Source organism: Trichomycterus rosablanca, chromosome 7 (assembly GCF_030014385.1).
Source record: "Trichomycterus rosablanca isolate fTriRos1 chromosome 7, fTriRos1.hap1, whole genome shotgun sequence".
NCBI lineage: Eukaryota > Metazoa > Chordata > Actinopteri > Siluriformes > Trichomycteridae > Trichomycterus > Trichomycterus rosablanca.
Window position 1 is genome coordinate 8,731,525 of NC_085994.1, and position 22,608 is coordinate 8,754,132.

The 22,608-nt window shown below is 39.9% G+C and overlaps 2 protein-coding genes across 2 annotated transcripts; one reads left to right on the plus strand and one right to left on the minus strand.

Moving 5' to 3' along the window:
* Window positions 1–4,700: 4,700 nt before the first annotated feature.
* On the minus strand, window positions 4,701–13,116 carry apex2 (APEX nuclease (apurinic/apyrimidinic endonuclease) 2). The gene is made up of 6 exons (XM_062998930.1): window positions 12,975–13,116; window positions 11,692–11,775; window positions 11,403–11,583; window positions 9,063–9,206; window positions 7,796–7,865; window positions 4,701–5,927 (listed from the first exon to the last, which is right to left on the minus strand). Exons 1-6 carry the CDS (start codon window positions 13,087–13,089, stop codon window positions 4,812–4,814), a joined length of 1,710 nt encoding a protein of 569 aa, XP_062855000.1. The 5' UTR covers window positions 13,090–13,116; the 3' UTR covers window positions 4,701–4,811.
* A 2,170-nt stretch (window positions 13,117–15,286) lies between these two features.
* Window positions 15,287–17,707, plus strand: rassf11 (Ras association domain family member 11). The gene is made up of 2 exons (XM_062998328.1): window positions 15,287–15,389; window positions 16,386–17,707. The coding sequence occupies exons 1-2, from the start codon at window positions 15,287–15,289 to the stop codon at window positions 17,705–17,707; spliced, it is 1,425 nt and encodes a 474-aa protein (XP_062854398.1).
* Window positions 17,708–22,608: the final 4,901 nt, after the last annotated feature.

Consider the following 22,608-nt stretch of genomic DNA (forward strand, 5'->3'; position numbering starts at 1 on the left):
ATGCGGCGAAAGCTGTTATTAGAGGCAAACTAATAATGTGGACGGCTCACAGGAAAAAGGAAAAAGAAAAACAAATTAGAGACTTGACTGAAAAATTAAAAGACCTCGAAAATAAACATATGATACATAGTGAAACCAGCATTTTAAACCAGATTCTAAATACAAAGAAACTTTTAAATGATTTATATGACAATCAAATTGAAAGGAAATTGAAATTAATTAAACAAAATTTTTATAACGGACCCAAATTTAAAAAATTGTTGGCATGGAGACTACGTAAACAAGAAGCAGATAGATTTATACTCAAAATAAAAGATCCCCAGACTAATAAAATGAGTGACAAATTGGAAGACATACAAAACTCCTTTGAAACATACTACACAAGACTATACACTCAACCTCCAGCAGCTAAATTAGAAGACACATCTCAATTTTTGATATCTCTAGATTTACCATCGATAGGAACAGAACAAAATAGAACATTAACTCACGAGATAACAGAAGAAGAAATAAATAATGCTATATCTAGATTGAAAACTAACAAAATGCCGGGGGCTGATGGCTACCCATCAGAGTGGTATAAGACTTTCAGAAAAATATTAATACCATTACTTAAAGACTGTTTTAATTATGTTCTCAAGGGAGGAGTCCCCCCTTTGTCATGGAGACAGGCAATAATCTCAGTAATCCCTAAAACGGGTAAAGATAAAACTGATTGTGGTTCATATAGACCCATCTCTGTTCTAAATATGGATTACAGGTTATTTGCTTTAATATTAGTAAAAAGATTGGAGGATATAGTTCCTGACCTGATAGACACAGATCAAACTGGTTTTGTTAAAAATAGACGCACCCAGGACAATGTAAGACGAACTCTTCACCTTATTGATCATATGAAAAACAGTAACCTAGACTCGTTGGTTCTCGGTTTGGATGCTGAGAAGGCATTTGATTTTGTCCGATGGGAATATCTATATTTAGTTCTTAAACAATTTGGTTTTAATGATCAGTTGATTAATTGTCTGAAATCCTTGTACTATTCTCCAACAGCCAGGATTAAAATAAATGGAAATTTATCCAAAACTATATCCCTCGAAAGAGGATGTAGACAAGGATGCCCGCTTAGTCCCACACTTTTTGCCCTCTTTATTGAACCCCTAGCGCAGGCAATTAGAGAGGATAAAGATATAACAGGTGTGTTAATCAAGAAAACAGAATATAAGATATGCTTATACGCAGATGACATACTTTTGACCCTGACCAAACCTGATTCAAGTCTACCTAAAATGTTATCTTTGCTCAAAAAATTCGGAACCTATTCGGGCTACAAGCTAAATTTACACAAAACCCAAATTCTTACTTTTGACTATGAAAAGGTAAAAAGTAATAAAAGACAAATATTTAAATGGGAAAGTACTACAATTAAATACCTAGGGGTGCAAATACCGAGGGACTTATCTGACATCTACAAACAAAACTACATCCCAATAACAGCCGGAATTAAAACAGACTTAAGTCGTTGGTCCCTGTTACCAATGAGTATGTCCAACAGAATAGATGTTATAAAAATGAATATATTACCTAGGCTGCTTTTTCTTTTTCAATCATTGCCTGTGGAAGTACCTCTTAAACAATTTCATGAGTGGAAAAGAATGATCTCAACTTTTGTTTGGGGAAAACAAAAACCAAGAATTCGATTACAGACATTACAGTTATCCAGGGAACAGGGTGGATTGGCCTTGCCCTGTTTAGAAGATTATTACAGAGCGGCCCAATTAAGTTTCTTGGTATGCTGGTGTGACCCAGAACATGAGGCAAAATGGAAAGCCTTAGAACAAAGTCAAATAAATATCCCCCTACCATCTATATTAGGTGACAAAAATCTCATAAAGAAACATTTGGATAAAATGAATATATGGATTGCAGTCCCCTTAAGTATTTGGTACAAAGAAATCAAAGACCCAGAATTTGAAAGAAATGCACGAACTTTACGCTGGGCAGCGTTTGATTCAGAATTTACACCAGCTAAAATAGATAGTAGATTCAAGCATTGGATAAATGAGGGTATTACATCATACTGTACAATATCTTCCAAAAGGGGTATAGATAGTTATCAACAATTTACAATAAAATACAACTTGGAAAAACAAGATTTTTTTAGATATCTTCAACTTAGACATTACTTTGATAAAAACATTAAAACGGTGGGAGAAAGGGGAATGACTTTAATTAAGATATTTACTGACTCATAAAGGGAGCACTAATCGAGGATTGATCTCTAGGATATATTCATCTCTACAGTTTGAAAAGGGTATTTCCACAATGTATGTTAAATCAAAATGGGAGAAAGAGGCTAATATAAAGTTAACTGAGGATGACTGGTTAAATATATGCAAAACACTGTCCTCTACCTCTAGCTCAGGTCTTTGGAGGGAATTTACTTGGAAAAATATTTTAAGGTTCTTTATAACCCCCAAAATTAAAAAACTACAAAGTAAGAACCCCATACATGGACAGTGCTGGAGAATGTGTGGTAATAGGTCAGCCAATCATTTTCATATCTTCTGGGAATGCCCAAACATTTCTACTTATTGGGAAAATGTGGTAAAGGAGATAAGATTAATAATCAATTTCGAATTAGATTTTAATTTCAGTGTCATTTACCTGGGAAACGTGCCTGCTGAATTGAGACAACAAGATAGATACCTGTTACAAATATTATTAGCAGGTAGCAAAAAAGCCATAACTAGGAAATGGCTAAGCAAAGATTCCCCAACAATTTCAGAATGGGTTGAAATAGTTCAGGAGATTTATGTCATGGAACGAATGACGTTTTCGTTGAGACACGCTGCTAAAAGATTTGAAAAATACTGGGGAAACTGGAAATCATACATTGCTCTGAGCTGATTTATTTACTCCTTTATAATAATTTGTACATTATTTATCTGTGTATAAAGGCCTATGCTTTGTCTGACTTAAAATGGGAACTGTATATCTTTCTGTAATGTCAAAGATCCATCCCTGTTATAACCTCAAGGACTATTAATATCAATGATAAGGATATTTAAGGAAATGTAACTTAACAGTAATCCCTGACAGTTCAAGATCTGCCTTCTCTGTATTTTTTGTTATTGTTTTGTTTTCTCTCTCATTGTATTCACTCTTAAATCCCAATAAAAATAGAGTTTAAAAAAAAAAAGTTTATTTCTAAATTATTTGTCATTATACTAAGAGCACTGCTTATTTTCTGCATGTTCTATCTGTAGCTCCGTTATGGCTCTGTGTGTGTGTGCGTGTGTGCGCGCTCGCTCTTTATTAGGACTCATTATAACTGATTAATTCCCTCTACTGATGTGAAGCTGAATGGGTGGATTACAGTCGATAAGAACTGCGCAAAACTATAAAAAAAAATAAACATAGCGGCTCCCAGAGGCGCGACTCGGTTCATTTCGTTCATTTTAAAGAGCCGTTCAATAGAATCGGATCGTTCGCGAACGACCCATCACTAACACCCACTGTCTCTTCGGGGGACGGGTCACACATGAAAACAGACTGGCAGATCGCACTCACACACTAGCTGTCGGTCGCGAACGAGCTCTTTGAGCCAACTATTTTCTCCACGGCACGGGCAGGCACTCCACAGGCAGAAGTGGTCAAATTGAAGAGCCGTTTGGGAGCAGAAAGAGCCGGCAACTTCTCGGTGAGCTGAGCCAAATGGCTCACCAAAAAGAGCCGGAATTCGCATCACTCTTACACACAGGCGCAGGCGCAGCAGTTTTCATTTCAGGCTCTGCGACTTTTTTATTTATCTAATAAGCGAACTATTCGGTCAGATAGCTATTTGTAGTGAAAGAAATACTGTTACGATTTCAAGCATTTTCAAGCACTTTACCCAAAATTCCAGCACTTTTCAAACCTGGAAAATACGACATTAAAATTCAAGCATTTTCAAGGATTTCAGGCACCCGTACGAACCCTGTAATTAAATGTACACTTCCCCACGCCAGCAGTGGCATTTAGCAAGTAATGAGCGTAAGGTTACCTCAAATTAGTGCCCCTCGGAACCATTAAGACTGCTGTTGGTTCCGCTTAGTTCAGTCCGCCGTTTAAACAGGTAAACTATTTGCATACGAAATCTGGAAATTACGAGATACAATCCGCGAAAATAAAACCTAAATTATATTTACACTCTGTGGCATTTTTAAGACCAGTGGCAGATAAATTTAAGACTTTTTAAGACAAATTAAGGCCTTTTTTTAAGATAAACGAATTTAAGACTTTTTAAGGATCCACGGACACCCTGTGGGAGAGTCCTGACCATTAAAGAACAGCATGAAAGGGGGCAAACAAAGCATGTAGAGAAACAGATGAACTACAGTCAGTAATTGTAGAACTACAGAGTCCTTCTATATGGTAAGTGGAGCTGATAATATGGACACTGAGTGTAGAAACAAGGAGGTGGTTTTCATGTTGGGCCCCCAATGACCAGATATTATTTGGTTGGTGGACCATTTTCAGCACTACACTGACACTATAATGACAAGTACAATGCAGTGGGTGTAGTTATTGGTGTACGAGGTGTAGCATTGTTGTTGAGATTTGGAAATATGTTTATGCTCCCACCAAAAATATAAAGCCAGAAAAAATGAATTTAATCATAAATAAAATAAAATTTTAACAGGAAAGAAAACAGCACATAGTAAATTGCAAATATAATTTATTTCTACAGATAAAACATAGTTAAAAATATTAATTTGACATACTATATACATCCCTTGTACAGGCTTTTTTACAATTAATTCCATGGGCGTTTACTTGCGTTTATCAACCCAGACAAAGAAATTGCACCTTGCATCTGGATTTGACGCATGGCCCTCAGGCCGGGAACATACAAAGAACTGTCGACCCATATTAGGCCCGGCTTTCTTCACAGTCCGCAGCACACAAGGCTCATTGTGTCCCTTACATAGTGGTGGTTGGGGTGGACCATGCAAAACTGACTTCCAGAAATCAGGACAAGATCCTTTGGTAGTCTGTTGATGTGGGGTGGCATTGCTTGGGGTCTGATCCTGACCCATCTTTATTTCATTCTTAATATTTAAGTTATTTGTTTCACTTTTAACCTCAGTGTAACTCTCTGTAAGGATGGTAGGGGTAGAGGTGCAGTCAGTGAAAGTATTTTGTGCAACTTTGTGAAACTCTGACATGGAATCTTTACTCTCCAAACCATTCTCAGTGAACTCAGTTGAGCCCTGACTTGAGGACGCCACATGACTCAGTTTAGGTTTGAAGAAGTTTAGAAGGCTGCCCTGAGGTTTAGGTGCTGTTTTTTTATCATGTTTACTTTTTTTCCCCTTAAAGTTGGATGACTCGGGAATCCCATTAGCAGGTCTCTTTCCAGAACTGACACCTGATGGTGGAGGCCTGAGGTTCTCACGAATTTTCCCATTCTCTTGGGAACCAGGCAAAGGTTTTTCAGTGTCACTGGAAATGCATTTCTGCTCAGGAACTTTGACAAGGAAGCGCAGGAGTTTCTGCTGCTTTCCAGTGAACTCTGGCATGTAACGGGTACACAGAGATGGGCACTTAGGACTGGGTTTAAGGGAACAGCTTAGTTGTGCCCACATGGGGCAGTGATCAGAACCTTCTACCTCTGGCATGATATCTGCATTGAGAAAGCTTTTCTCTGCTAGCGAGCGATTGCCAAAGATGTAGTCGATGCGCGTGCCATAGTTGGTCTGCCTGGCACCTGTACGGGAAGACCAGCATGTGAAGGCGTTGGTACGTATTGGATGGAATTGGCGAAAGATGTCAACAAATTGACCACCAGACACACAGTTTAGGGATTCTTCAGAATCCCGTACTTCAGGCGATTCATACAGGAGGCCGTCTAACCATTTTCGACCTGGATTGTCCTCAAAGTTGTCCTATGAGAAATCAGATAGATGTATTTAAAGCTTCTGCGTATCCCAAATGTATTCTCTTTTATTTGAGATCAACAACCACATTGTTGCATATACAGTTAAGGTCAAAATTATTAGCCCCCCTTATGAAATCAAATAAAACCCTTATTCTTTCAATGACATGGGCCATAACCTTAAGTGTTTATAGTTTGTGTGTGTCCACAAGAACAAAGACAACATCTGCATGAGGTCAAATGAACATTTTTATTGGTTTGCTGAACTGAAACAAGAAAAAAGCAAAAAATGCAATGGTCAAAATTATTAGCCCTCTGACAACTAATAATCAATAGTGTAGCCTTTCTGATCCAAGACTGACAACAATCTCTTCTGGTAGTGTCTAACTAAGTTGGCACATGTCTCCTGAGGGATTTTAGCCCATTCTTCCTTGGCAAATTGTTCAAGATCATGAAAATTGCTCGGTCTCCGAGCATGGACCCGAACCTTGAGCTCCCTCCACAGATTCTCGATAGGATTGAGATCAGGGCTCTGAGAGGGCCACTCCAGAACCTTGATTTTGGTGTCTTTCAAAAAGTTTTTGACTAACTTGTATGTATGCTTCGGGTCATTGTCTTGTTGGAAGACCCAGCGACGACCTAACCCTAGACTGGCAGCATGTCTTGATGTTATTCTTCAAAATATCCACATAATCCTCTTTTTTCATGGTCCCATGCACCTGAACAAGGTTTCCTGTCCCTGAAGCAGCAAAACAGCCCCACAGCATTATGCTTCCACCAGCATGCTTCACTGTGGGGACAGTATTTTTAGGGTTGAAGGCCTCGCCCTTCCTACGCCAAACAAAAGCAGCATCCATATGCCCAAACAGCTCAAGTTTGGTTTCATCAGACCAAAGGACAGACTTCCAAAACTCACCCTTATGTTTTAGATTGTCTCTGGCAAAGTTCAGTCGGGCTTTGGTGTGCCGCTGTAAAAGCAACAGGGTTTTTCTTGGACGATGACCACGAAGTCCACCACGATGAAGAGCCCTCACAACAGTCTTGCGTGAAACATCAAGTCCAGAGGAAGCCAGCTCAGCAACAATCATCTTTGCAGAGGTCCGGGGATTCTTGTTGACATCCCTGATTATTTTTCACTGCAAAGTTTTGGAAATCTTGCGTTTTCGACCACGGCCAGGTTTATTTTTAACAGACTTTGTTTCTTTGTGCTTTGCGATGATGCAACGCACAGCTGTTCTAGAAACCATGAAACGCTTGGAAATGGCAGTATATCCTTCCCCCTGAAGATGAAGGTCCACTATCTTCTGTCTGAGGTCCATACTGAATTCCTTGCTTTTTGGCATGATGATATTGCTTCTTACAAAGATTATTGAGGAACCCTAGAGTATCCCTTTCATTCAAGCAGTCAAATGATACTAACTCTGCTTCTTGGAGTCACTTAAATAAGGTTCAGTGCTAATTGATTGCTCAGGTGTGTTTTCAAACCTAATTGACTGCTCAGGTGTGGTTTCAAACCCAGTTCATTTGTTTTGAAAGCACAAAATCACATGGGGGCTAATAATTTTGACCATCTCAGTTTTCACCAGATTTTTCATAAAGAAATCTTGAATATTTATTTTACATTCTAAAGTGCACCAAAATGGGGCCATATCATTGATAAATGATTTACTATATGAAATTTTATGAATATTGCAAACATTGGGCAGTATTTTAGGGAAATATTCAAAAGTTCCTAGGGGGCTAATAATTTAGACCTTAACTGTAGTATTTAAAAGAAATAGTCCATCATGAAATCAAATTGTAAAAGCAATGAACAAGCTCAGTGAGGAGCTGAATCACTGTACACCTCTACAACATGTAGGACTACACAACACTCACCACATCGTCTGGGTCACAGTGGTCTATGGGCCTATGAGAGGTGTTGATATCCCCCAAAATAATGACATGACTAGAGAGGAAAAAAAGCAAAAGATCAAATTAAAACTCATAAACTTTAAGATAATTCCCAGAGAACTATCGGTTGTATATCAACACTTTAGGTATAACTTTAAAGCTTGTTATTGGCAATTTCAGCTTTTATTTACATGAGAAATATTTCAGTATTCATTCATTTTTAAATAAATATTACTTTAGTAGTGATATTTTAATGTTCCCCCCTAATTTTCTCCTCTAATCTAGTTGTATCCAATTACCCTGATTGCGTTATGCTTCACCTCTACTCATACAACCCTCCACTGCTGACTGAGGAGCTTCGCAACTGACACATGCCCCCTCCGACACATGCGCAGTACGAACTGCCTCTTTTTATATGTGAATCAGCTTTGTGCATGGAGAGCCACATCCCGATCAGCATTATTCCCCAACTCTGTGCAGGTGCCATCAATCAGCCAGCAGAGGTCGTAATTGCACCAGTTATGAGGAACCCTGGTCAGGCTCATCCCACCCTGAACAACAGCCCATCGTTGTTCATGTAGCCATCCAGCCCAGCCGGATGGCAGAGCTGAGATTTGATACGATGTATTCATTTTTATTTTATCACTGCGCCACCGGAGCGGTGTGATATTTGTATTGTTAATAAAGTCACATTTTGTTTAATGTTTTATATTGCTCTTAATATTGTTTTAAATTTGAAATGTCTGTGTGTAATTTCATTTTTTAAATCTTGGTTTTCCGGCTGTGAACATCGCGTTACGGACAGTGAAATGAGCCGTTTCCCATGTAATCTGAAATTTGCTGTGAAATTCAAAATTTAAGGTTTGTGTTTAGCGATTTAACATTTTTCATTCATGTAGTGTTCAAGTGCCTCAAATTTACTGGTTAATTTGCACTATGAGGCAACAATCCTAACAATCATACGGCAATTTAGTTAGCAATCGGTTAGTCAAAATGTCCAAGATGTTAAACTCTAAAGCAGCTAAAACACTACTCAGGTAAACTTACAACCAATTTTGTGGATGCAGAGGGGTGCGTTTTTATTGCATTTTACAACATTTTCCTGAAAAGTGCTTCGTATGTCAGTTAAAATTTTCAGAAGTGAAAAAAATCAACTGATTTCAGAAGGGAGTCTTTATAACATTGCATTATTTAATTGCCTCCATGTTTACTATTATAAATCTAGATCTAGCTCTAGACTAAGCTTGCTTACCTTTGAGACCCCAAAATCGCCTCAGCTCTACTCTGGAGGAGTTTGTAGAACTGAAGCTTGAAGTGTTTTCTTTCAGGCTTCTCTGGATCAGCACGTGGGCAGTACACATTAATGACAGTCAGCGTCTCTGACTTTTCTGCTCTGCTGCAGAGGAATATTGACATGTATAAACCTTCAGAGCTGTACCAGTCTAACAGCAGCACAATAAGCTAAAAACAAACAAAGATTTGCTTAGTGTTTAAAAAAAAAAAGAATAGCCGCAATTCATGTTACTATTTAATAATGAACAATGCTGTTCAGCCTAAAATAACAAAGTGCTGATAGCCCAATGAGAGCTAAATCGGTATTGAATTTGAATACATGTTTTTGCAAGAATGTTAAAAGTTGCCGCTGAGGTGGCGCAGCGGTAAAAAAGTACGCTAGCACACCAGAGTTGGGGTTTCGAATACATCGTATCGAATCTCATCTCTGCCTTCTGACTGGGCATGAACGATTGGCTGTTGTTCATAGGGGTAAAAAGTCGGATCATAGGTCCTCATAACTGGTGCAACTGCGGCCCCTGCTGGCTGACTGATGGCGCCTGCACAGGGCTGAGGAATAATGCTGATGGGGGTGTGGCCCTCCGTACACAGTGCCCATCAGTGTATGAACTCGACTCGTGCAGGTGAAAAATGCAGTCTGTACTGACTGTACATGCCGGAGGGGGCGTATGTTAGTTGAGAGGCGTCCTCAGTCAGCGGTGAAGGGTCGAATCAGTAGAGAGCACGCAATCAGGGTAATTGGACACGACTAGATTAGGGGAGTAAATTGGGGGGAAAAAGAAGGAAAAAATAGAAAAAAAAATTAATAATGTTAAAAGGTAATTTTATTTGTCATCAATTATTTCTGGGCAGATAACAATTATTCATGGCGTTCATCCACAGTGAGTTACAGTTGTAACAAAAACAGTGCTAGTAATTGAGAGTCTTGTTTAGGAGCCCATCAGTGGCAACACTCACATAAATAGTCTAATACTTCAACTGCTGAACTACGATAGCCCGACACATGCACATTACAAGTATGAAGTACTTGTAGTACGAAATAAAATTAGTCATGGTATGTGTGATGAAGTAAGGGTAACTTACCCATCACGATGACATATTGATGTTTAACCTACCTGGGTAGTACTATCCTCTGTTAAGGAGAGGGGGAGAAAAACCAGGAAGGGAGAGTAAAGGTGCACTGAAATTAATGTAAATAATTGTATGTAGGGGTAAGTGCCATGGCCATCTGTGTGATTTAATATAAGTATAAATATTGATGTATTTACTAGTGTTTAGCTGTGTAATGGGTGCATATTGTTACCTAGCTACCCTTTAAATATATCGGCTCAGCCGAGGGGGAGGGGCTACCACAATAAAAGCCCACACAGGTAGATAATATAGGGGGCAATCTACCGTGGTAGGGGGAGACCACAACTGGGTGTATGACTTTGTAGTCAAATGAGTTGTGAGTTAAAACATGATCAGAGTGTTAGTGGATGTTTGTGAACTTTTCGTTTTGTTTCGTCCCGTGTGCGCGTAATTGTTTATTTGTAAATAGCGTCGTGTGTATATATGTGTAAATAAATAAGGCAGAAAAGGAAGCATATCGGAGTCCTCAACTTATTCCGGGTCTCAGACCAATCGACCGACATTACCCACGGGGTTCACCTCGTTGCAGTATGTTAATGTTATAAAGTGCTCAACCAACCACTTTTATAATTTTTTTTTTTTTTTTTTTTTTTCAATTTTTAAATTGATCTCTGTTGGGATAAGTTTAATAATCAGAATTATGGCTGGCTACATTATCTCTAAAAGAGATGAAATCTTGTTACAAGCCTGTTTTATTAGGCTTACTAGGTCACAATTAAATTTTTTATAGATATCTGTCTATAGGAATGTAGCACTTTTAAGGCAATAATAGCCCTCAGGACAGAAATAAACACCACTACTTCCCACTTCTGAAACGGACTCCTGCAGATGTTGGCGTTTATCAGAAAAAAGGAAGAAGACATTTATCTCCAACCATGTTATATTAGCTAATATTGCTTTTTTGTTTGACACATTACTGTTAGTTAACATTCACTTTAAATTTACACACACAATATATTTTCATTTTGTACACAATTGGTCACATGGGAAGTCAACTTAGTCTTAATGCCCAAGATTAAGATTGTGAAATTAGATGTCCAACAAGTTTATGGTACAAGTTCAAAAACGTGTTCCTATAAATGTTTTTAAATGGTTAAATACAGAGCACAGCAGACAAGCGTGTGTTTAACAGTACTGAAACAGTGTCGTGGTATACAAACACACTTACGTGATCTTGTGTTGAGTGATAACAGCTCTTCCTTCACTGTCCAGCGCCTGCAGTTCCTCACTGGTAAATTCCCCCTGGTCACCATAGAAACCAACAGCCTCTCCATGATTACCCAGGCGACCGGACAATCCTTCTTCAGCAGCGAATGGGGTAGCAGACTCTTTACAAAAAGTTGCAACCCCTGTTCAATTTACAAAATACATTTGTGAGTAAATTTGTCACTTTAACCGTTAACTGGATAAGCCGCAAGATTATTAGGTTGGCTCAGGGCACTGAGCTTGCATGTTACCTGAGTAGCCCGTGCGTCCTCGACTGAAGCTAAAGTAGGAGTTATATCCATCCACAATGGCAGTCCTTTCATCTAGCAGGTCTCCTAAGACAAAGCAGTAAAATATGTATGGGTCATTGACGAATAAGTGTTTTAGGATCAAATATTCTTACTGAAGTGAATTTAAAATGCACTTTGCCACTGCAAGAATCTATCTGTTTTATATGGCATACATTCTTTTTTTAAAACAAGACAAATAAATCCACCACACATAAATAGCAGGTGCAGTTATCCTTTAGAGGTATAGAATTTTAACTGTAGCCGCTACAAAACGAACATCATCAGATACTAGGTTCTTAGCAAACAGGGCGGCACGGTGGGTAGCACTGTCACCTCACAGCAAGAAGGTCCTGGGTTCGATCCCCAGGTGGGGCGGTCTGGGTCCTTTCTGTGTGGAGTTTGCATGTTGTCCGCATGGGTTTCCTCCGGGTGCTCCGGTTTCCTTCCACAGTCCAAAGACGTGCAAATGAGGTGAATTGGAGATACTAAATTGTCCAAGACTGTGTTCAATATAACCTTGTGAAGTGATGAATCTTGTGTGTAATGAGTAACTACCGTTCCTGTCATGAATGTAACCAAAGTGACGTTAAAATCCTAATAAACAAACAAACAAAGCAAACTCTCTCTCTCTCTCTCTCTCCTAGATGTCCTACCGAGCATGCGCACATCTGTTTCGACTCTTTAGGTGAAACTCCTATAATTTCGTGCTATAATAAGATATAGATCTATCGAGATGTGCTACCTACAGTATATGATAAGACATACATCTATCAAGATGTGCTACCTATAGATTCACATCTATCGAAATGTGGTACCTATAGTTTATAATAAGATATAGAGGTGTCGAGATGTGCTACCTATGGTATTTAATAAGATACACATCTATTAATATGTGCTACTTTTAGTTTATAATAACATATAGATCTATAGAGATGTGCTGCCTGTAGTCTTTACTATATCTATAACTTTGCGCTACGTTGGGACAAATCGACACCCCGGACCCACCGCGACTGTAATCAGAATAAAGTGTTTAGTTGAAATGAGCAAACAAATGATCAAAGACCAAGGATGAACCAGCACACAAATGCACCTCTGGACTATGGCTGTTATCATTTAACGACTGAAGCCAACATGTTTGCGCTGTATTATTCTAAATCATGCAGTTCATACAAAACAATCAACACTTAGCTTCATACTTCAGGTTCCATCAGCTCATAGCATTGTTACAGTGAACTCTTACTTACGGGTAACCTTGGTTTCCTGGACGCAAATTATATCAGCATTAAACGAGTCCAGCGTCTTCTTAATCCCATGTTTAAAAGTCCTGATACCGTTTATATTCCAAGTCACAATCTTCATGTTTAGCACTTGTTTATCCCTGACATGCCGCTCTGCGTGCAGGAAGTGCAGTGGTGAAGTCCCGCGAGATCCTAAAAGCGCGCGCTATGTGTCATTGTGGTACAGATCGACCGCGGTAACAAATCTGCCCAGAACTTCCACACATAGATTATTACAGACACTGGTGTCATGATAAAAGTTGACGCTATCAATAGTGGACCGAATGCGCATGCGCGTAGATGTGCTCGGGTTATATACACCGATCAGCCATAACATTAAAACCATCTCCTTGTTTCCACACTCACTGTCCATTTTATCAGCTCCACTGACCATATAGGAGCACTTTGTAGTTCTACAATTACTGACTGTAGTCCATCTGTTTCTCTGCATGCTTTGTTAGCCCCCTTTCATGCTGTTCTTCAATGGTCAGGACCCCCACAGGACCACCACAGAGCAGGTATTATTTGGGTGGTGGATCATTCTAAGCACTGCAGTGACACTGACATGGTGTTGGTGTGTTAGTGTGTGTTGTGCTGGTATAAAACACAGCTATGCTGATGGAGTTTTTAAACACCTCACTGTCACTGCTGGACTGAGAATAGTCCACCAACCAAAAATGATGAAGGTCTAGAAGATGGCCAACTCAAACAGCAGCAACAGATGAGTGATCGTCTCTGACTTTACATATACAAAGTGGACCAACTAGGTAGGAGTGTCTAATAGAGTGGACAGTAAGTGGACACAGTATTTAAAAACTCCAGCAGCACTTCTGTGTCTTATCCACTCATACCAGCACAACACACACTAACACACCACCACCATGTCAGTATCACTACAGTGCTGAAGATGGTTTGTGTGCTTGACTGGCCTGTCTGCAGTTCAGGTCTGTGTCCTACTGAGAATGTATGGCAACATATAAAAGAAAATTAGACGTGACTACAGGCTGTTGAGCAACTAGGTGTTGTATTAAGCAAGAATGGGCAAATATTCCACTTGCAAAACTGTTCCTCGGTTCTCAAACAAGTAAAGACATGGTTTGAATTACAGGATCATTGTGATGTAACATAGTGGTAAACAAGCCTCCGTCCCAACTCTTTATGCTGGTCTGTACCTTTTTTTGTTCTCAGCAAGCTAGTCAACTACTGCTGTCCCAATTGTGCTACTGGTTGAAATAAAATTGTCTGTAGAGTTGATGTTTGTTTGAACATTTTACATGAAGATTCAGAGTCTGGGCGGCACGGTAGCTCAGTGGGTAGATGTGTCGCCCCATGCCGGGCGGTCCAGGTCCTTTCTGTGTGGACTCTGCATGTTCTCCCCATGTCTGCATGGGTTTCCTCCGGGAGCTCCGGTTTCCTCCCACAGTTCAAAAACATGCAGTCAAGTTAATTGGAGACACTGAATTGCCCTATAGGTGAATATGTATGTGTGTGTGTCTGCCCTGCGATGGACTGCCGCCCCATCCAGGGTGTTACTGTGTGCCTTGCGCCCACTGAAAAACTGGGATAGGCTCCAGCACCCCCAACCACGACCCTAATTGGATAAGCGGTTAAGACAGTGAGTGAGTGAAATTCAGAGTACCACCCCCCCCCCCCCCCCCCCCCCCACACACACACAACCCAAAAAAGGAAAACAGGACCACAGACACACAATTAGCTTAATTTAGACCAAATTGCTCTTATCAGCAATAATCTCAGTGTTTACTGGCAGGAAGGGTTTGGACCCTCATACTGCAGTGGTAGGAAACCAAAAAGAGACAAGACTTTCATATTGGCATGTACAACTGTACACATTTTTACTCACTGTTACTGCGCCTCGTATCAGCCAAACGACTGTTGTGACAAACTGGAGGATTTCACAGATTTGGGGATCAGTACTGAGTAGACAGGTACATGTTCTTCTTCTTTTATAGTAATTAGTCCTTCTTTATTTAGAAAGAAATTTACTTGTAAATGTAAAAAGGTTTATGTCAATATAAAGTAGTATTAAGACTCCGGTTTAACAGCTAACATATTATTGGTATTATCCAGATAATGCTTACATTGTTACTATGCAGCCTGATTTAAAACTACATAAAATATATATAATATTAGATAGAAATGCCACATAGACAGATTTTATGCAATGGGTAGATTGGTTGATATATTAGGATTTTAATGTCATATTTTACACTTTGGTTACATTCATGACAGGACAGATAGTAAACAAATTTCCTTTCAGAATGGAGATAAAAGTGTCCATTGAAAAAGTCCAGCGCATTGTATGTGGTGTGACTGAAAAGACAACGTGTAAAGAAGTAGTCATTGCTTTAGCTCAAGCTCTTGGTAAGTAATTTTCTTTTAGTGGTTCATAAATGATTTAGTTTCATATAAGGTGGTAAATACTTTAAAAATGTAAAGATCCATCTGAAACCAACATCCATCATGCAGCAACATGCAGTTAAAAACTGAACCCTGGTAGTGCATCAATTAGACATATTATTTAGTATGCTTGGTTTTAATGTGGAATACAGTCTGTCTTTTCTCTGAGCTCTTTTTAGGTTTAACTTATTTTAGTTTGCCTAGTATGACTTTATTTTTAATTCACCTTTCAACCTAAACCTTCTGAATCAAAGTGCCTATTCTCAAAGCTGTGAATTGGAGTGCTTTTTGTACATCCTAAGCCAATCACAATTCAGTTTAATGTTAATACATAATTTTAAAAATGGCCATTAATCGATTGAATTTGGGTTTCCTGGTCAAGGTCGCAGTGGTTGTGGTTTCCCTAGAATCACTGGGTGTAATGCAGTACTGCGAACTACATAGAATCAATCCATCACAGGGCCTCGGCCATTCACATCCCAGACATAGTCTATCATGTCTTTATGTAGATGCCAAACTGCCCAATAGCACCACTGGGGATTCAAACCCTATATTCTAGCAGTAGTGGGCTAGTGCAATTTACCGCTGCACCTCCCCAGTACTCTTCCCCAAACCCTCCCTCACCACTCTCTTTTACCTCTTTTCCTCTCTTTTACCTCCCTTTTACCTATCATGTCTTTATGTAAAATGCCAAACTGCCCAATAGCACCACTGGGGATTCAAACCCTATATTCTAGCAGTAGTGGGCTAGTGCAATTTACCACTGCACCTCCTCAGTACTCTCCCCCAAACCCTCCCTCCCCACTCTCTTTTACCTCATGGTGAGCATGCCATATGAGCATGTAGTAATGTAACACTCCCTACCATAATAATATGTATAACAAGAAGACTATACAAAAACAACATAAAAAGTTGTTAATTTGATATCTACAGACGCCCCCACTTTTATTTCCTCTGTAGGTCGCTCAGGACGCTACACTCTAAGAGAGCAGTTCAAAGGGTACGAACGCTATGTTACTCCTGATGAACTTCTTTTGGAGTCTCTGGCGAAGTATGGTGAACAGTCCAGAGAGGTTCAGCTGAACTTACACTATTTGGGTCCCTCTGTGATGGACAGCCCAAACAAACCACGGGTTCAGTTAAGACGAGCTGAGGGAGGAGGGAAAATGCGCATGAGTAGTGCAGGATCTATCTTCCATCGGCAGAGTCTTCCACCACTATCCTTTTTCCAGACCAAACCCCTCCCGGAGGAACTGAAAAGTCCCAAGAGGAAGTCATTGACGCTGACGGAGGAAGCATGGGGGTGGCTGGAGAACTTTGGCAGGGGTGGAAGGCAGCAACCAGGCCGAGATAAAAGCAAAAGCAAGCAGGATGATAGACAACTGGATAAGAAGGCAGCAAAGATAGAAAAAAGAGCCCAGATCTTTGGGGTATTGCAGGGAAGGAATGATGAGACAAAAAACAAAAACAGAGCAGAAAATCAGGGTGGAATTATTCACCTTGGAAAGCAGAGAAGAATTGATGGTGATGAAAGTGGAGAAATTAATAAAGGGACGCATAAAACACCAGTGAAAAAAGATCCAGAACCTGTTATGTCTGAAGCTTCACAACAATGCAGAGCTTTTGATGAAGCAGATAAATTGAGAAAGGTAATTACCCAACAACAGACTCATTTAAAAGAACTCAAACTCAAAATAGACTCCACTAATGAGCAGATTTGCAAACTTGAAATGCTGCCAGAGGAAGCCCAGAATGCAGAATCAACCCCTGAACTGTCGGAAGAGGAACAGCAACTCAAGTTTTGGCTGAACGAGTTGAGGGCAGAGGAGGTCTTTGAGAAAGACCTACAGAGGCAGTTTTTAGAGTTAAAGGAAAAAGCAGCTGAGTGCAAAAATAAATTGGAAGAGTATAAATCCAAGCTCCAGTGCATGGGCCCTATGAAGAGGAGACTTTCTCAGGGTGAACAAACAGTAAAGACACATGAAGAGGGCGCTGAGAGTGCTGTGGTACACTTGGAATCGGCATCGGAGAAAGGAGACGCTGATAAACCAAAGGCAGACAGTAAAGAGAAGACTCAGATCACTAAAGTGGAATCCCAGCTCCCTTACATCTTAGTGACATCACATCAGATAACAGAACCACAGCTCAGCGGGCCGGCAGAGCTGAGGGAATGGTGGAGTCGATGGACCGGAGCTCAGAAAACCAACTCAACCCAAGGTTTGGTGGGCAAGGTGATTCATCGTTCTGAAATACTAATCCACCTCGGAAGCACAAGGGTTTAAAATCAGAAATACTGAGCACTGTGTCAAATCTGTATCTTTGTACTCAAGCTAATTGTGAATAATTAATGAATTTTTTTTTTTTTTACTATTTCAGGATCATATAAAAAAAAGTAATAAGCAATAGGCTGCTCAGGTGGCGCAGCGGTAAAACACATGCTAGCACACCGGAGCTGAGATCTTGACTACATTGTGTCGAATCTCAGCTGTGCCATCCGGCTGGGCTGAACGGCCACATGAACAACGATTGGCCTGTTGTTCATATAGGGGTGGGGTACAGTGGCGGCTGCTGGTCTTTCAAAGAGGGGAAGCTCATTGTCATAAAATTTGTCAATTTATTTATACATAAATTCTGCCCTCCGTTCCTTTTCAAGAAAATGGCCTGAAATGGGTTGCAGTTTGTCTTTCGACTTCACTCGCAAAATCCGTGATGGGACTGAAGCTCCCAGTGATTAAGTGACGTGTAGATCTCAAACTAGCTGTCAATCAAAACGGGATTCAGCCTTTCGACTGATCCTCCAATCATCTTGCAGAAGCTCCGCGTCCAGACCCGCCCACAGCTCCATTCGGGACAAAATCGTGGCATTTATCCAATGACCGGCGAGTTTCGAAGCAATGAAAAAAAACGTTCCATGCAGTCCCGTTGAAGTGAATAGATGCTCAGCTTCTACGGGCAAATGCATTGACGCTACGGGAAAGTATGAGATGTTAACAAAATCGAGTCAGTCAATTTGTGATAAGTAGCTGATTCTGAACGAACTCGTCTTCGAGATGAACGTGTTCTAACGCATTTGTAGTCAATGAAATGTTACACAACTGTACATATTTGACCATTTAATTTTTGACATTTTAGGAGAAGCTGAGCTTCCCTTGCAGTCTTAGAGAAATCGCCACCGGTGGGGTAGTAGTAAGCCGGATAGGGTCTCCTCGTAGCCGATGCGGCTGTGACCTCTGCTGGCTGATTGATGGCACCTGCACAGGGGTGGGGAAGGAGTGCGTTGATCAGGGTGTGTCTCTCTGTACACAGGGCTGATCCGCATTAGCACTCACCTAGTGCAGGTGACAAAATGCATACGGCTGCTGCCCACGTGTCGGAGGCGGCGTGGGTTAGCTTCATTCTCCTCAATCAGAGTGGGGATCAGCATTTGGGCAATTGGGCAACTTGACGTGCCAAAATTCGGGAGAAAAAAGGGAGAAAATGCATAAACAAAATAAAAAAATAAATAAAATAAATGGTAGTAAGCATTCAAACTGTATCGATTTACTGCTTCATGTATCATCCTGTTACCAAGTTAAATGGCAGTTAAAACCTTGTCTTACACAAGTTCACCATCAAATGACATGTAAATGTTTATATTCCTTTTAATAAAAGCTTGTTACAGGTTACACATTATTCATCAGTTCAAGTTCAGTGCCAAACACAGTCACGGACAATTTTGATTTCCAGTTTAACTAACTTACCGCTTCACCTTGGGATCGAACGCAGGAACTGCTGAGACTACAGCGTTACCCTAACCACCCTAAACTAAAAAAGGTACATGCCATATTACACATACACTGATCAGCCACAACATTAAAACCACCTCCTTGTTTCTACACTCACTGTCCATTTTATCAGCTCCAACTACCATATTGAAGCACTGTAAGTCTACAATTACTGACTGTAGTCCATCTATTTATCTATATACCTTTTTAACCTGCTTTTACTCTGATCTTCAATGGTCAGGACCCTCACAGGACCACCACAGAGCAGGTATTATTTAGGTGGTTAATCATTCTCAGCACTGCAGTGACAATGACATGGTGGTGGAGTTTTTAAATACCGTGTTTACTGAGTGTCCACTCTATTAGACACTCCTACCTAGTTGGTCCACCTTGTAGATGTAAAGTCAGAGACGATCGCTCATCTATTGCTGCTGTTCGAGTTGCTCATCTTCTAGACCATCAGTGGTCACAGGACGCTGGATATATTTTTGGTTGGTGGACTATTCTCAGTCCAGCAGTGAGAGTAAGGTGTTTAAAAACTCCAGCAGCGCTGCTGTGTCTGATTCACTCATACCAGCACAACACACACTAACACACCACCACCATGTCAGTGTCACTGCAGTGCTGAGAATCATCCACCACCCAAATAATACCTACACTGTGGTGGTCCTGGGAGAGTCCTGACCATTGACGAACATCATGAAAGGGGGCTAACAAAGCATGTAGAGAAACAGATGGACTACAGTCAGTAGTAAAATGTACAGTGAGTAGAAACAAGGAGGTGGTTTTAATGTTATGGCTGATCGGTTTATTTTTGGCTTAGGTTGTCTCCAATTACTTAGACAAGGTGTATTAAATAAAATCATATTATTTTAAACTAAAATAATTTTATAAATATACAGTATCTTAAAATAAATATTTTTTGCAATGTTCAGGGTCATGGCAGTTTCCCTGGAATCACAGGGCACAATGCAGTAACACCCCAGACAGGATGCCAATTCTCCCCCAGACATAGCTAATCATGTCTATAAACACACTTGACTGGCTGATAGCATCTCTAGGAATCCGAAACCTGGACACCAACAGTGGTGGGCTAGTGTAATATACCGATGCGTTATCTCAGCGCCCGTTTTCCTTAGTCTATTTATATTTAAACACTAATATTTATTGGTCCCTTATTCAACTGTTTCATAACACACCAGCCTATAATGCAAGTTACATAAATTAAAATGGCAGTAACTGTCTCAGTAAAAATGGTAAGTTAATGTTCAAATCCTGTGAGAGTATTATTGCTGTCCATGTGCATTGCTTTATGGCCACAATTTACCAAATGGCTACTTCTAGCAGGATAATGTGCCATATTACAACTCAAACTGGTTTCATGAAAATGTGTTTTCCTTCAGTGACCTCTGCAATCACCAGATCTGAAACCGATTATTGTAGCACGAATGTGCGGCTGACAAATGAACACCCATCCAGCCGAGGCTGTTGTAATGATGACTAATTGTTTGTTTATTAGGACTTTAACGTCATGTTTTACACTTTGGTTACATTCATGACAGGAATGGTAGTTACTCATTACACACGGTTCATCACTTCACAAGGTTATATCAAACACAGTCTTGGACAATTTAGTATCTCCAATTCACCTCACTTGCATGTTTTTGGACTGTGGGAGGAAACCGGAGCACCCGGAGGAAATCCACGTGGACACGTGGAGAACATGCAAACTACACACAGAAAGGACCCGGACCACCCCACCTGGGGATCGAACCCAGGACCTTCTTGCTGTGAGGTGACAGTGCTACCCACTGAGCTGTCCGATTTGATAAATATACAGGGTCTTGAAAAAAATGCATTCAATGATTTTCATATCCCAGTCAGGGTCACTGCAGCTTTCCTGAAACCACTAGGTACAATGCAGTAACACCCCAGACAGGATGCCAATTACACCAAAATAGCCGTAACTAGTAGAATTAAGTTAATGTTCAAAACCTATGTGAGTATTATTGCTGGCCACAATTTACCATAAAGTGATGCACATGGACAGCAATGACATTTGACATTTTCGGCATTTAGCAGACGCTTTTATCCAAAGCGACGTACAGTTGTGACGGTATACAATTTAAGCAATTGAGAGTTAAGGGCCTTGCTCAAGGGCCCAACTGTGGCAACCTGGCAGTGGTGGGGTTTGACCACACAGAAAGGGATCGAACCCAGAACCTTCTTGCTGTGAGGTGACGGTGATACCCACTTAGCCACCGTGCCACCCATGACTAATAGTAAAATGTTAGAACTTAGCCCTCTACACTCATCCACACAGACTGGGACCTAACCCTTTAAATGGTTGTTTAATGTGAGGGAAAAAAAACACGAAAAAAAAAAAACAAATAAAAAAAAAATAAAAAAAACAGCAGGTCCACTTCATAAATGATTTTCATAAAACGTTTATTTCAATGTTTCATTCAATACAATAATCAAAAGTATAGAGGAGAATCTGTGGCTCAGTAATAACCCACAATAACCTCCAGAGAAAATTCTTAACAGCAATATTTCAGTAATTTATTTTCAGTAATGAGCACAGCAAATATCTATCCACATTAGAGTAGAATCTTGATTTTGCAGATTTGAAATTGTAGAATTCTTGCTTGTATTTATTTCATGTCCCTTTTGTTTCATTATAACATTGCTTAATGTATTCTGGTTTCAGATCTCCAATCAAGTAAAAAACACATTACATGAAGCATTTTCCTCCAATGGTCCTGAGGATGCTGACCAGTAATAAATCTACTTTACTTGTTACAAACCATTTAAAGCCAGATTGTATATTTAAGCAAGTGTCTGGGAGTCTATTGTTGATTTTGTTTGTTAGCGTCTTTAGGCACCTTAATCATTAGCAGTATGTCAAGTAAAAAAAAAAAAAAAAAAAAAAAAAAAAAAGGAAACAAACGGAAAAGGGAAAAAAAGGAAAAAGAAAACTTTTGTCCAAAAAAGTGGGAAGAGAAAAAAAAAAAAAAAAAAAAAAAAAAAAAAAAAAAAAAAAAAAAGACAAACTGAAACGAGAAGTCATAAGGAATTCTGCATCTGAACAGAAAGGTGGAAAGCTATTAAAAAAAAGAAACGCATATAAAACTCATACGGAAAAACAAGCCGTTTAGACAAAAGATACACAAGCATCTAGAGTACAGTGTTGTTTCAGATTAACGTGGTTGTAAAATCTGTAAACAACAGTACAGAAAATAAGCAAGAGAACATAAAAGAAAAACTACATTAATGACATGATTTGGAAGAGCGTTGAACCGAGTAGCTGGCAAGTCCGAGAACAGAATGAGAAATGTGGAAGAAAGTACACCACCCCTCTCTCTTATGGTACAAAGGATGGCTGGAAGGAAGGGACGGAAAAACAAGAGAATGCAGAA

What these genes read in the sequence shown, in the direction of transcription:
- apex2 (XM_062998930.1), bottom strand. Translation starts at nt 13,089, where the DNA reads ATGAAGATTGTGACTTGGAATATAAACGGTATCAGGACTTTTAAACAT. An exon ending in GCGATTTTGGGGTCTCAAAG is followed by an intron (nt 7,866 to 9,062) that starts GTAAGCAAGCTT and finishes TTTCCTCTCTAG; the next exon opens with TCATGTCATTATTTTGGGGG. An exon ending in ACTGTGACCCAGACGATGTG is followed by an intron (nt 5,928 to 7,795) that starts GTGAGTGTTGTG and finishes GATTTCTCATAG; the next exon opens with GACAACTTTGAGGACAATCC.
- rassf11 (XM_062998328.1), top strand. Translation starts at nt 15,287, where the DNA reads ATGGAGATAAAAGTGTCCATTGAAAAAGTCCAGCGCATTGTATGTGGT. An exon ending in TGCTTTAGCTCAAGCTCTTG is followed by an intron (nt 15,390 to 16,385) that starts GTAAGTAATTTT and finishes TTTCCTCTGTAG; the next exon opens with GTCGCTCAGGACGCTACACT.